Source organism: Corythoichthys intestinalis, chromosome 1, assembly GCF_030265065.1.
Source record: "Corythoichthys intestinalis isolate RoL2023-P3 chromosome 1, ASM3026506v1, whole genome shotgun sequence".
Taxonomy (NCBI): Eukaryota; Metazoa; Chordata; class Actinopteri; order Syngnathiformes; family Syngnathidae; genus Corythoichthys; species Corythoichthys intestinalis.
Window position 1 is genome coordinate 21,797,831 of NC_080395.1, and position 14,905 is coordinate 21,812,735.

Below are 14,905 nucleotides of genomic sequence, written 5' to 3' on the forward strand. Positions count from 1 at the left end.
ACGGACTACACCACAATACAGTGCACTAATTTTGGAAGATATTTTTCAACACTCTCTACACATTTTGGCTGATGTAGGCCACAATATTAATATTTGGTTAACAGTGTGGTAATAATGTGATGTCCCCATATGTGGATGCCAGGGGTCGTAGTGTGTTTTATTAATATTATTCATTAATGTTATATGTATGAATCATTATTGTGTATTTTTTTTAAATGTTTTGATGAATATTTTTTAATCAATTAATAAAATGAACATTAAAAACAGACGTAATCATATTAAAATGACAAAAAAAATGAAATGCAGTTTGCTTATGGCCCCCAGTAAAACTTCCCATATGTGGATGCCAGGGGTCGTAGTGTGTTTTATTAATATTATTCATTAATGTTATATGTATGAATCATTATTGTGTATTTTTTTTTAAATGTTTTGATGAATATTTTTTAATCAATTAATAAAATGAACATTAAAAACAGACGTAATCATATTAAAATGACAAAAAAAATGAAATGCAGTTTGCTTATGGCCCCCAGTAAAACTCTAAAGTAGATTTCTTATTCCTGCCATTGGGTATGTTTTCATTGACAAAATTCATTCAATCCAATCAGCGTTTGGGCTAAAATTATGATCGGATGCACAGTGTTCATGGACACTAAAAATAATGATCCGATTAGGTCTTGCGTGTTCATGCATCAGAACCTTAGTCCGAACAAATTATTTCGAGGTGCACGGATTGATGCTGCTAAATGATATTTTTAAAGATTTATAGTCAATTTGCATGTTGTTGTTTTTTTTTTTACGCTCGCATAATAACGTAGTGTACAAATATATAAAAATCTTATTTTTTAACCAAGTGTTCGCTAAGATGTTCAGTTACAAACAAAAACTTACCATTTGTATTTTGATGTATTCTCTTCTTGTTGTTTTAGATGAATTATTCTGGGGTTTTTTTCCATGTAACAAACCAAAATTCAGTCCATATCTGCTATGTCTTTTGGCTACGACAACAAAAAAGACATGAATAGAATGTACTTGTAATTACCAATGTGGTAAGGTTAATCTTTCCCACAGCATGTAAATGCAGCGTGACCAAATATACTAGGAAAAATAGTAGAAGAAGAGGAAGCCCCGACTGACTTACGTGTCAACTAAACATCACTCTGTCTGTTTAGACATTAAATCTGTCCTTGTCTAATAGTGGGGGGCGCTCACTTAGCAATGCCGAGGGGGGGGCGCATGTGACCTTGGGGAACATGCGTTTTTGCCTTACTAGAATAAAGTGTAATTGCACATCCACTCAGTGGATGGCAGTGGCGCTGTCATTTTCAGAGTTTGCGCAGTATTTTTAAACAAAACGAGACCACACAGCAAAGAGCAGGAGATATGAAGTGCTTGAAGAAAGCCTGCAGCGACACCATGAAAAAATATTTGACAGGGATGTCGGACATGTCTCCCGAAAGCTAAGACGAGGAAATATGACGAAGCGTATTTAGCATTTGGCTCCACTTATAATACAGTGTGAGACGAGGAAAGACCAGTATGTTTCCTGTGTCTAAAAATGTTGGCAGTGGAGATCATGAAGCCAAATCAATGAAGACGTCACTTCAAGACATTATACCCCAATCACATTGATAAGCCACTTCAATTTCCATTCATCCATCCATCATCTGCCGCTTAATCCGGGGTCGGGTCGCAGGGGCAGCAGCTTTAGCAGGGAAGCCCAGACTTCCCTCTCACCAGCCACTTCAACCAGCTCCTTCGGCGGGATCCCAAGGCGTACCCAGGCCAGCCGGGAGACATGGTCTCTCCAGCATGTCCTGGGTCGTCCCCGGGGCCTCCTGCCGGTAGGGCATGCCCGAAACGCCTCTGCAGGGAGGCGTCCAGGAGGCATCCGAACCAGATGTCCGAGCCATCTCAACTGGGTCTTCTCAATGCGGAGGAGTAGCGGCTCGACACCGAGTCCCTCCTGGATGACCGAGCTTCTCACCCTTTCTCTAAGGGAGAGCCCGGACACCCTGCGTAGGAAAACCCTTTTCGGCCACTTGTATCCAGGATCTTGTTCTTTCGGTCACGACCCACAGCTCGTGACCCTAGGTGAGGGTAGGAACATAGATCGACTGGTAAATCGAGAGCTTTGCCTTTCGGCTCTGCTACTTCTTCACCTTCACGGACCGGTGCAGAGTCCGCATCACGGCAGACGCTGCACCGATCCGCCTGTCGATTTCCCGCTCCCTCCTATCCTCACTCATGAACAAGTCCCTAAGATACTTGAACTCCTCCACTTGGCGCAGGATCCCATCCCGACCCGGAGAGGGCATGCCACCGTTTTCCTGCTGAGGACCATGGTCTCAGATTTGGAGGTGCTGATCTTCATCCCAACTGCTTCACATTCTGCTGCAAACCGCTCCAGTGAGAGTTAGAGCTCACGGCTTGATGAAGCCAACAGCACCGCATCATCTGCAAAAAGCACAGATGCAATGCTGAGGCCACCAAACCGGACACCCTCAACGCTTCGGCTACACCTAGAAATTCTGTCCATAAAAATGATGAACAGAATTGGTGACAAAGGGCAGCCTTGGCAAAGTACAACCCTTACTGGTATGAATTTGACTTACTCCCCGCAATATAGACCAAACTCTGACACCCGTCGTACAAAGACTGAACAGCCCTTACCAAGAGGCTCAGTACTGCGTACTCCCGGAGCATCCCCCACAGGACTCCCCAAGGCACACGGTCAAACGCCTTCTCCAGATCCACAAAACACTTGTAGACTGGTTAAGCGAACTCGCATTCACCCTTGAGAATCCTGCCGAGGGTGTAGAGCTGGTCCACTGTTCCACTGTCGGGAAGAAAACCACACTGCTCCTCCTGAATCTGAGATTCGACTTCCCGACGGACCCTCCTCTCCAGCACCCCTGAATAGACTTTACTGGGGAGGCTGAGGAGTGTGATCCCTCTATAATTGGAACACTTCCTTCTTAAGAAGGGGGACCACTACCCTGGTCTGCCAATCCAGAGGCACTGTCCCTGACCACGCGATGTTGTACAGGCATGTCAGCCACGACAGCAACACAACATCCAGTGCCTTTAGGAACGCTGGGCCGATCTCATCTACCCCAGAGGGCCTTGCCACCAAGGAGCTTTCTAACAACCTTAGTGACTTCAACCCTAGAGATAGGAGAGCCCAGCTTGGAATCCCCAGACTCTGCTTCCTCAAAGGAAGACGTGTCGGTGGAATTGAAGAGGTCTTCGAAGTATTCTCCCCACCGACTCACGACGTCCCGAGTATACCATCTCCACTATACACAGTGATAATGGTGCACTGCTTTCTTCCTCTCAGACGCCGGATGGTGGACTAGAATATCCTCGAAGCCATCCAGAAGTCGTTTTCCTTGGCCTCGCCAAACTCATCCCATGTTCAAGTTTTTACCTCGGCGACCGCCGAAGCTCCAGTCCACTTTTTCAACATTATCAATGTGATAAGGACTGATTAAGTTATTCAATGAATGCGTAACCACGCCAAGTGATGCCTTTAATGCTGGCTGTGTCTGTTTGCGTGCATTCTCATGCGTATTCGTAATGTCAGCTGTCTTAACTGGAAGTTTATGCCTAAAGGCAGGAAACTGACATTAAAAAGATGTGAGAAAATTGCAAACGGTGTTCAACATTCAGCCAGAGGCCAGTCATTTTATTTTATTTCTATTTATTTTTGTGATTCTTCAGTGCTGACCCACTCGAAACTTTGAACTCAAAGTAGAGCCTGGAGAAGACTTGAATTAATGTTGCAAACAATTTTAATTTCCCTAACCTGAAGTTGAGTACTACTTCATGATTACAATGCTTCCCAACACAATTTATTCGCAAGCTTTTCGCAGTGTTGCGCAGCTTAGTTTTCCATGTTGTCGAGAGTGTTTTCCCGTACGCAGGATAAGTGATATTTTTGAAATCTTATCAATGCTAGCTTTGCTATCAACATAACACATATACCACAGTATCTTCTAAATGTGGCACAATATAGCACAATAAGCAATACAGTCTAACATGTTTGTTCCCCTAGGAGTCTGCGAGGCAGGAGTGGACGGCCATCATCCCCAACTCTCAGCTCATTGTCATCCCCTACCCGCACAATCAGCCAAGCAGGTACACACACAAACACTCCCTCACCATAGGACGCTCTGTGCGCTCGTTGCCATGGACACCATTGGCTTAGAAGGAGCGCCTCATCCGCCAGCACATAGCGACAACACACTTAAGTTAGCGGCACAGATTTTATGGTGTTGTGCAAACACACATCCACAAATACACTTTCACGCACAGGCAGCATGTGATCTCACGGTTGCATGCGTGACGATACAGATGGCGACACACAAGCCCCCACAACACGGGTGCTGAAAACGGTACACCTTAATGATCTTCCAGCACCAGATGGTTTCTAGATGTCACAATATTTTGCTACACCAGTGAGGGGATCACAACGATCGACCTCCAGTTCATTTAAACCTGGTGATCGTACTGTGAATGCTCGTGTTTCAGTGCCATTGACGGCACTAGACGTCAGTGATGGCAGCCAATGAGTTCAATAAGTGCTTGAAGGGAACCACGGACAGAAAGACTTGTAGTTCTTAACTCATTCACTCCCAGCCATTTTCATCCGAACAAGGCCCTTCGCTCCCGGCCGTTTTACTGATTTTGACTGATTTTGCACGGCCCACAGAAGATTCTGTTCTATTGCTATATAAACATGGAACCCTCCAAAAGAAAGATTACTCTCTTCTTTCAGCAGGAAAAAAAAGTAAGTTCATATCTTTTTCAATTCTTTAAAAATCAGCCTTAGAAAATAGCTTAGTTTGAGCAATTTTCCAATTTGTGATGAAAAAACAGAAATTGAGCTTTTTGTAAAAACATACATTTCAAACATAACTTTGACTTTAACACAGCTATTTTTTGCTTTAGTTACATCCCAAACATCTGAATAATGTTTTCCATTTACAAAATAACATAAACAACAAGACATATGGAGCTTTTAATAGCAAAGTAACAATTTATTTACACATAACTGAGAGATGACGCTGTTGTCGCCGCAACAGACCGGTAAACTTTTCCCTCATCGCCGCCTGTCTCATAAAGATGGATTTTTTTTTTGTCTCTGCGGGGTCTGCTCGGCGAGCAGCACGGGCTCAACGGCATCTTCCACTGCATTGGTAGTCCCGGTCGTTCTGCTCGGTCGTCCAGCGCCTGGCATCCCAGGCGTCCTCTCGGTTGTTCTGATCGGTCTTCCGCCGCCTGGCATCCTTCCGCCGGCGCTCCGACCATGCGGCCCGGCCGTTCATTGCCGTTGAATCAGGTTGCGGGTCTTACAAAATGCGCTACTGCCTTTTAGTGGCCAGTTTTATTGCTTTAAAATGGATTTTCAGCTTTGTGCTTTGGAGCTCAGTTGAATTAGAACCCAGAGATGTCTCTTATGAAAAAAAAAACGTAAAAGATGTATAAATACGTCTTTGGGACACTGAAACAATTAAAAAGAGAACGTATTTATACGTTTTTGGGAGCAAATGAGTTAAAAGATAAATGTTAGTATGAGTTATAATTATTTGATATTCAAACTCCTCTTAATATTTTCGTTTTTATAAAATTTGAAAAATTTGTTTAACTAGTAGGTCACCATTGTTGTTGACGACGCAATGCTCTCTGGGCAGTGACGTCACTGGGCAGCGCTGCCGTACTTCCACAGTGTCACTCGTTAGCTACATAAACATGTCGTCGGTTCTGCCCTTCCAATTTGAACCATAGCAGAAAAGTAATGGGCTGGACAGCACTGTCGATATTTCACAAAACGAGCAGCAAAAGCAATTAAATGAAGGTGTCCAGCAGGATTCTAACCTGTGTTTCCCGTGTGACAGACGAGCGCGTAGACTATAGGACTATATTTACACGTGACGTTAGGGTCATGATTTTTCTTACAAAGCATTTGCAACCCACATGTGTTGTCTGTCTGAGCGGTAAAACCTGAAAGGGAAACGGAAACTGAAAAGACAGTGTGGCTGGCTTGACCACGGAATTAGAAAAAAAAAACGCTCACTTCAGACAGCAAGCAGACAACAATAACATAGGGATTGTATAAAAAGGTTTTTTGAACACAAAAAAAAAAAAAACACGATCGCACGAAGGGAGAAACAAAAAGGGTCTATGACAGTAGGTCGGGATCAATCAAATTTTAAAAAAAAAAAAAAAAAAAAAAGGAAAACCGCGGTGACAGACAGACAAAAACAAAAAAAAACAAGGCAATGATGCAACTTGCAACGAAGGTATATACAAACTGTCAAATGGCAGCAAGTAACTATCTCGACAAGCTGCCTAGGATCGGTTGAAAGACATTGCTGTTGTGCTGGAATTGGATGCAGGTACGACGCTGGGAACTCATCCCACAGCTCTAACAAAACAATCTGACCAGCAGCAGAATGTGACAAAATCATGCCAGTCGTCATACTAGCTTTGCTTGCTAGCTAGCACAGCTATTCTCTCAGTCCAGTCCAACCGCATTATCACCCCCAACGTTCATTGCGCGCGTAAAACATGGCGCCCTCCGTAGGTCAAAACGTACTAAATACAGTGGGGCAAATAAGTTTTTAGTCAACCACTAATTGTGCAAGTTCTCCTACTTGAAAAGATTAGAGAGGCCTGTAATTGTCAACAACATGGCTAAACCTCAACAATGAGAAACAGAATGTGGAGAAAAAAAAACAGAAAATCACATTGTTTGATTTTTAAAGAATTTATTTCCAAATTAGAGTGGAAAATAGGTATTTTGTCACCTACAAACAAGCAAGATTTCTGGCTGTCAAAGAAGTCTAACTTCTTCTAACAAGGTCTGACGAGGCTCCACTCGTTACCTGTATTAATGGCACCTGTTTTGACTCATTATCGTAATAAAAGACACCTGTCCACAACCTCAGTCAGTCACACTCCAAACTCCACTATGGCCAAGACCAAAAGAGCTGTGGAAGGACACCAGAGACAAAATTGTAGGCCTGCACCAGGCTGGGAAGACTGAATCTGCAATAGGTGAATAGCTTGGTTTAAAGAAATCAACTGTGGGAGCAATTATTAGAAAATGGAAGACATACAAGACCACTGATAATCTGTCTCAATCCGGGGCTCCATGCAAGATCTCACCCCGCGGCGTCAAAATTATAACAAGAACGGTGAGCAAAAATTCCACAACTACACGGGGGGACCTAGTGAATGACCTACAGAGAGCTGGGACCACAGTAACAAAGGCTACTATCAGTAACACAATGAACACAATTGAGATGAACTTTTGGTATTGACCAAATACTTATTTTCCACCATTATTTGCAAATACATTCTTTAAAAATCCAACAATCTGATTTTCTGAGGGGGTTTTTTTTCAGATTGTGTCTCATGGTGGAGGTTTACCCATGTTGACAATTACAGGCCTCTCTAATATTTTCAAGTGGGAGAACTTGCACAATTAGTGGTTGACTAAATATTTATTTGCCCCATTGTATTATAGATTTTTAAATCAATGGCAATAATATATGTGTTTCTATTAACATATTTTAGTAGAAGAGAACAATTGTGGCTTGTTAGAGCCTACAAGTCTTTTAAGTCTGAGGTTCCCTTTAATCAAAGGTTAAACAAAGCCAACAAAATGACAACTTCTCTTTCTTTGCGTACAGCTGGAGCGCCAAACTGTACCTGACACCCAGTAACAGTGTGCTGCTGACCGCCATTGCCCTTATTGGCGTTTGTGTCTTCATCCTCATCATCATCGGCATCCTTCACTGGCAGGAGAAGGTCGGCACTCACACACGCAAACACCCCAGCACACACACTGAGCTAATATCTCTCTCTGTAAGACCCGGAAGGACTAATTAATTGGTGTCTTCTGTCCTTTCAGCATGGCGGATTTGTTCTTTCATTACTCGCATAAATACGCCCCCCGGGGAGCCTCCGCCGCCGCTTCTTTTCCCGCCTTTCTTGCACACAGTCGCACTCCCACATCAAGCATACATGGAAACATGCAACATTTCGGTTGTGTTTGTGGCGTTTCCTCTTTCTCAGCTCTAACACCGACCACTGAGCTCATTCAACCGCCACATCCTGGCTTAGCCATCTGCCGTACTTGCGCGCTTCATAAATGTGACCCTGATATTTTTGTGTTTTTTATGGCCGGTCATTAAATTTCACCCACATGCAGAGGTAAAAATTGATTCTTCACTTTCTAATGTTGCCCATCTGCTAGTAAATGTGGCTGTTATTTGGTCAAACCCATCACCATTTTCTTGAAGAAATCGCTTTGTATTTTTAGCGTTTTATTTGAAACGTAGCTAATTGTGTTAAATGTGTTCAATCAATGGAAGGCCCTTGCATGGAGTCGATTTTGTAATACTAGCCCTTCTCAAAAAATTAGCATATTGTGATAAAGTTCATTATTTTCTGTAATGTACTGATAAACATTTGACTTTCATATATTTTGGCTTCATTACACACAACTGAAGTTGTTCAACCCTTTTATTGGTTTAATATTGATGATTTTGGCAAAAAAAAATCAAGAAAAAACAAAAATCCCGATCTGAAAAAATAAGCATATTTCATCCGACCAATACAAAAAAGTGTTTTGTAATACAAAAAAGTCAACCTTCAATTAATTATATCAGCTATGCACTCAATACTTGGTCGAAAATCCCTTTGCAGAAAAGAGTGCTTCAATGCGGGGTGGCATGGAGGCAATCAGCCTATGTCACTGCTGAGGTGTTATGGAGGCCCAGGATGCTTCGATAGAAGCCTTAAGTTTATCCACAGTGTTGGGTCTGGTGTCTCTCAACTTCCTCTTCACAATATCCCACAGATTCTCTATGGGGTTCAGGTCAGGAGAGTTGACAGGCCAATTGAGCACAGTAATGCCATGGTCAGTAAACCATTTACCAGTGGTTTTGGCACTGTGAGCAGGTGCCAGGTCGTGCTGAAAAATGGAATCTTCATCTCCATAAAGCTTTTCAGCAGATGGAAGCATGAAGTGCTCCAAAATCTCCTGATAGCTAACTGTGTTCACCCTGCCCTTGATAAAACACAGTAGACCAACACCAGCAGCTGACATGGCACCCCAGACCATCACTGACTGGGCGTACTTGACACTGGACTTCAGGCATTTTGGGATTTCCTTCTCCCCAGTCTTTCTCCAAACTCTGGCACCTTGATTTCCGAATGACATGCAAAATTTTCTTTCATCTGAAAAAAGTACTTTGGACCATTGAGCAACAGTCCAGTGCTGCTTCTCTGTAGCCCAGGTCAGGCGTTTGTGCTGCTGTTTCAGGTTCAAAAGTGGCTTGACCTGGGGAATGCGGCACCTATAGCCCATTTCAGGCACACTCCTATGCACGGTGGCTCTGGATGTTTCTACTCCAGACTCAATCCACTGTTTCTGCAGGTCCCCCAAGGTCTGAAATCGGCCCTCCTCCACAATCTTTCTCAGGGTGCGGTCACCTCTTCTGGTTGTGCAGCGTTTCCTGCCACACTTTTTCCTTTCCACAGACTTCCCACTGAGGTATCTTGATACAGCACTCTGGGAACAGCCTATTCGCTCAGAAATTTATTTCTGTGTCTTAGCCTCTTGCTTGAGGGTGTCAATGATGGCCTTCTGAACAGTAGTCAGGTCGGCAGTCTTGCCCATGATTGCGTTTTGAGTAATGAACCAGGCTGGGAGTTTTTAAAAGCCTCAGTAATCTTTCACAGTGGTTTTGAGTTAATTCGTTGATTCAGATGATTAGGTTAGTAGCTTCTTTAGAGTACCTTTTCGTGATATCCTAATTTTTTGGGATAGGGATTTTTGTTTTTTCTTGACTTTTTTGCCAAAATCATCAATGAAATTAAAACAATAAAAGGCTTGAACTACTTCAGTTGTGTGTAATTAATCCAAAATATATGAAAGTCTAATGTTTATCAGTTCATTACAGAAAATAATGAACTTTATCACAATATGCAAATTTTTTTAGTAGGACTAGTACAGTGGTACCGCTACCTACGAACGTCTCTACAAACAGAATTTTCAGGTTAAGACACGCCTGAACAAGAAAATATTGCCTCTTGTTATGAAAGACATTTCTGGATACGAGAGGCAAAAGTACAGTATGGGCTGTTATTCGCAGCTTCCAGAGTTCACTGAACGTAACATACTTATAGGTGCTCTGCTTTTAGCTATCTTCCTGGGATCCATTTGGCTAAGAGGGACCTCTACTGTACGTGTATGTGTGTATCCCAGCATCCCCATCATTCACCCCTCGAGGCATGAAATGTTCCTCCAGCTTTACATAATTGTATTAACTTTTATTTTTTTATTCTACTATTCTATTACATTATGCTCAAATCTGATTTTATGTTTATTGCGCAATAATCTAAATGGTAACATTTTGATGCATTTTTATGCTTTATATAAGATTTAGGTCTGAATTTTGGGGGGCTTGGAACAGATTAGGGCACTTACATGGAAAACGTGTCTCTACTTTAGGAATTTCCAGTTTACGAGACTACTTCCAGGACCAATTAATTTCGTAAGTTGAGGTACTACTGTATTGGCGAAAAACATTTTGTTGTCCAAAAAATCGATATTGTATTGTATCGACATGAAATTGGCATTGAAATTCTTGGCTGAAACCAAAAATCAAATATTGGAAACACATGGCTGAAAACCGAAAAGCCGAATAATACAAATTATACATTTTTTAAAATATTTATTAGAGTTTATTATTTTCCAATTATTGCCAGTTAGAGTTGGACGTCACGGCTTGATGAAGCCAACAGCACCACATAATCTGGAAAAAGCAGAGATGCAATGCTGAGGCCACCAAACTGGACACCCTCAATGCTTCGGCTGCGCCTAGAAATTCTGTCCATAAAAGTTTTGAACAGAATCGGTGACAAAGTTCAACCTCGGCAGAGTCTAACCCTCACTGGGAACAAATCCGACTTTCTGTCGGCAACGCAGCGAGCGTTAAAATGTGAATACTAAATACAAATTTAGGGTGCTCCGGGGAGTACAGGGTCCCGAGCCCCTTGGTAAGGGCCGTTCGGTCCCTGTACGTCCGGTGTCAGAGTCTGGTCCGCATTGCCGGCAGTAAGTCGAATTCGTTCCCAGTGAGGATTGAACTCTACCAAGGCTGCCCTTTATCACCGATTCTGTTCATAATTTTTATGGACAGAATTTCTAGGCGCAGCCGAAGCATTGAGGGTGTCCGGTTTGGTGGCCTCAGCATTGCATCTCTGCTTTTTGCAGATGATGTGGTGCTGTTGGCTTCATCAAGCTGTGACCTCCAACTCTCACTGGGGTGGTTTGCAGCCGAGTGTGAAGCAGTTGGGATGAAGATCAGCACCTCCAAATCCGAGACCATGGTCCTCAGCCGGAAAAGGGTGGAGTGCCCTCTCCGGGTCGGGGATGAGATCCTGCCCCAAGTGGAGGAGTTCAAGTATCTTGGGGTCTTGTTCACGAGTGAGGGTAGGAGGGAGCAGAAGATTGATAGGCGGATCGGTGCAGCGTCTGCAGTGATGCGGACTCGGCACCGGTCCGTTGTGGTAAAGAAGGAACTGAGCCAAAAGGCGAAGCTCTCGATTTACCGGTCGATCTACGTTCCTACCCTCACCTATGGTCATGAGCTGTGGGTCGTGACCGAAAGAACAAGATCCCGGATACAAGCGGCCGAAATGAGTTTCCTCCGCAGGGTGTCCGGGCTCTCCCTTAGAGATCGAGTGAGAAGCTTGGTCATCCGGGAGGGGCTTGGTGTCGAGCCGCTACTCCTCCGCGTTGAGAGGAGCCAGTTGAGGTGGCTCGGGCATCTGGTTCGGATGCCTCCTGGACGCCTCCTTGGAGAGGTGTTCCGGGCATGTCCCACCGGCGGGAGGCCCCGGGGTCGATCCAGGACACGCTGGAGAGACTATGTCACTCGGCTGGCCTGGGAATGCCTTGGAATCCCGCCGGAGGAGCTGGCTGAAGTGGCTGGGGAGAGGGAAGTCTGGGCTTCCCTGCTAAAGCTGCTGCCCCCGCGACCCGACCCCGGAATAAGCGGGGAAGATGATGGATGGATGGATGGATGGATGGATGGATGGATGGATGGATGGATGGATGGATGGATGGATGGATGGATGGATGGATGGATGGATGGATGGATGGATGGATGGATGGATGGATGGATGGATGGATGGATGGATGGATGGATGGATGGATGGATACAAATTCCTGAGTGTTTCTTCAAACTATACAGAATTGCACTTTCATTTTAAAAATAAATTTCAATACCTGAGCCTAGCTCAAACGGTATTTAAAAAAAATAATAATAACAAATGAGGATCCAAGTACAACAAAAAAATTATTGGCTAAGTCACCTATCTTAAATGCTATAAAATGCTAACCTTTTTTTGCAATGCTCTTAAAAAATAATTCAAACACATATTCACCCCAAAAGACAATAAATATACCTATCAACTAAATTACAAATGCATAAAAAAACATATTAGCTCAAACAAAAAGTTACCTTATGTTGGTCTTAACAGGGAGCAGCTGGATTCAGCCGTGTTCAATGATTTATGTCATATTCACTGCTGCCACTAGAGGGCAGTGTATCCACCCAAATCAATAAAACTAAATGCAAACACTTTCAAAACAAACCTTTACAACGCCACTCTAACTAAACGAATACTCGAAACAGCAAAATTTGAGTCGAAGCTTTTTTCTAATCAAATTAATCAAGTTAATCGATTAATCGTTGCACTAGTAAACTTTCGGTCTTCAAAACATTTTAACTGAAAACTGATGATGCATTTTTAGCTATTTTTAGCCGATTTTTCGGTCACATCTCTAGAATGTGGTTATTTACACCATGAGTTCAGCTGTTGTTATTCATATTAAATCAACACCAATACATGTATCGGAAGGGGCTCCCATCGGAATTATTATGGTTGCGAATGATTCACATTCCAGATCAAAGCCTGTTGTCGCCAATATAGATTTCGCGCAAAATTATTTGTATTTTATTGTTTGTTTTTTTTATTTTGTATGTATTTTAATAAACTTTATCAACTTGATATAGTATCTACTTGAAAGCAAACCGTACACAAGTAAAATATTTTTAATAGGGCTGTCAAACGATTAAAAATTTGTAATCGAGTTAATCACAGCTTAAAAATTAATTAATCGTAATTAATCACAAATCAAACCATCTATAAAATATGCCATATTTTTCTGTAAATTATTGTTGGAATGGAAAGATAAGACACACGACGGATATATACATTCAACATACTGTACATAAGTACTGTATTTGTTTATTATAACAATAGATCATAAGATGGCATTAACATTAACATTCTGTTAAAGTGATCCATGGATTGAAAGACTTGTAGTTCTTAAAAGATAAATGTTAGTACAAGTTATAGAAATTTTATATTAAAACCCCTCTTAATGTTTTTGTTTTAATAAAAGTTGTAAAATTTTCCATCGAAAAATAAACTAGTAGCTCGTCATTGTTCATGGTGCTGAAACCCATAAAATCAGTCGCACCCAAGCACCAGCAGAGGGTGACAAAACACCAAAAAACACAAATAACAAGTGGACATGACACTGTGCTGTCATTTTAATCTGTTTGAGCGGGGCATGTGCGTTAAATGCGTCAAATGTTTTAACGTGATTAATTAAAAAAAATAATTTCCGCCCGTTAACACGATAATTTTGACAGCACTAATTTTTAAATGTTGTTGTCAAGTGGTTAAATAACGCACCAATGATACGTCATGAAACTAGCGAGTTACAGCCCACACGTCTATTGCTGCAATGCTCCACCCAATAAGAACAATGAAAACCGATTTAATTTTCTAACATTGGCAGTTTGTCTTGTACGTGTGGCTAAAATTTGGCACCAATCAGCCCTCGGAGAAACTCAGGAAATGGTTTAAATTCACGTGAAATTGCTTCGCTCCAAAATGTCAGTCTTCCTGGGATTTTTCAGGCATTTCGAACTTTTTTGTTGGTCTCAGTACTTCTGATCGACATAGTGCTGAGTCGAACAAGCTTTGGGATGCTGCATTTTCAAACAAAGTATTGAATTTAGCAGTACCTTATTTAAGGTCAGCACCAGAAGGCTGACTGCCATTTAGTATTCGACTGTGTTTACTTGCTGGCATTTGCTCTCCCGACAACAAAGTCAGGTGGAGGACAGGCGGCGTAAAGAAAAGCCCGATGCTAACTTAGCACGGCCAACATCCATATGGAGCAAAGCAGAAGAATATTTAAGGAGGCCAATCAATCACTCCAAAGGAAGTGGCTTCCCACCTGAGGCGCAGCATCTGACTTAATTAATCCACATCAGAGACGACGGTGTCATTAAAAACGTCGGATGGACACAAATCAATGTGCCTCTGCTTAATGATGATTCGCTGGCCCTCGATGACGGATGTCGTCCCCCAGATGCCCGATTAAAGCGTTAGCGTCGATAGCGGAGTGCCTTGCCAATGCAAAGGACATCCTAGCCTTTTCATCTTTACCGCTGCAGAAAAAAAATGAGGCAGGATCATCAGTCAATACCTGGGAGAATGAATGAAGTATTGATTTGGGGGGAAAAACACACAGAAGTGACAAGGTGACAAATTATGCATCATTTTTTTATGTGAAAGGAGTCAACATCAGAAAGAAATCCATCATCTTTTAACTCATTTACTGCCATTGAAAGCGATAGACGTCCAATCAATTTAGACTGGATTTGTTCAATGAGATTGGATGTCTACCATCTTCATTGGCAGCCAATTGTTACATTTACATACAGTCCCTGACAAAAGTCTTGTCGCTCATCCAATTACTAATAACCTGACTTTTAAGTATTCAATTGGTTTCAGAAATGGC

General features: G+C 42.4%; 1 protein-coding gene across 1 annotated transcript in view; it reads left to right on the top strand.

The window, feature by feature from the left end:
• The window catches only part of itfg1 (integrin alpha FG-GAP repeat containing 1), a 303,430-nt gene that overhangs the window by 274,721 nt on the left and 13,804 nt on the right, over positions 1-14,905 (top strand). Inside the window, exons 16-17 of the mRNA XM_057853607.1 lie at positions 4,058-4,140; positions 7,701-7,818. Coding sequence (XP_057709590.1) covers positions 4,058-4,140; positions 7,701-7,818 — 201 coding nt within the window. The remainder of the gene's footprint in view (positions 1-4,057; positions 4,141-7,700; positions 7,819-14,905) is intronic.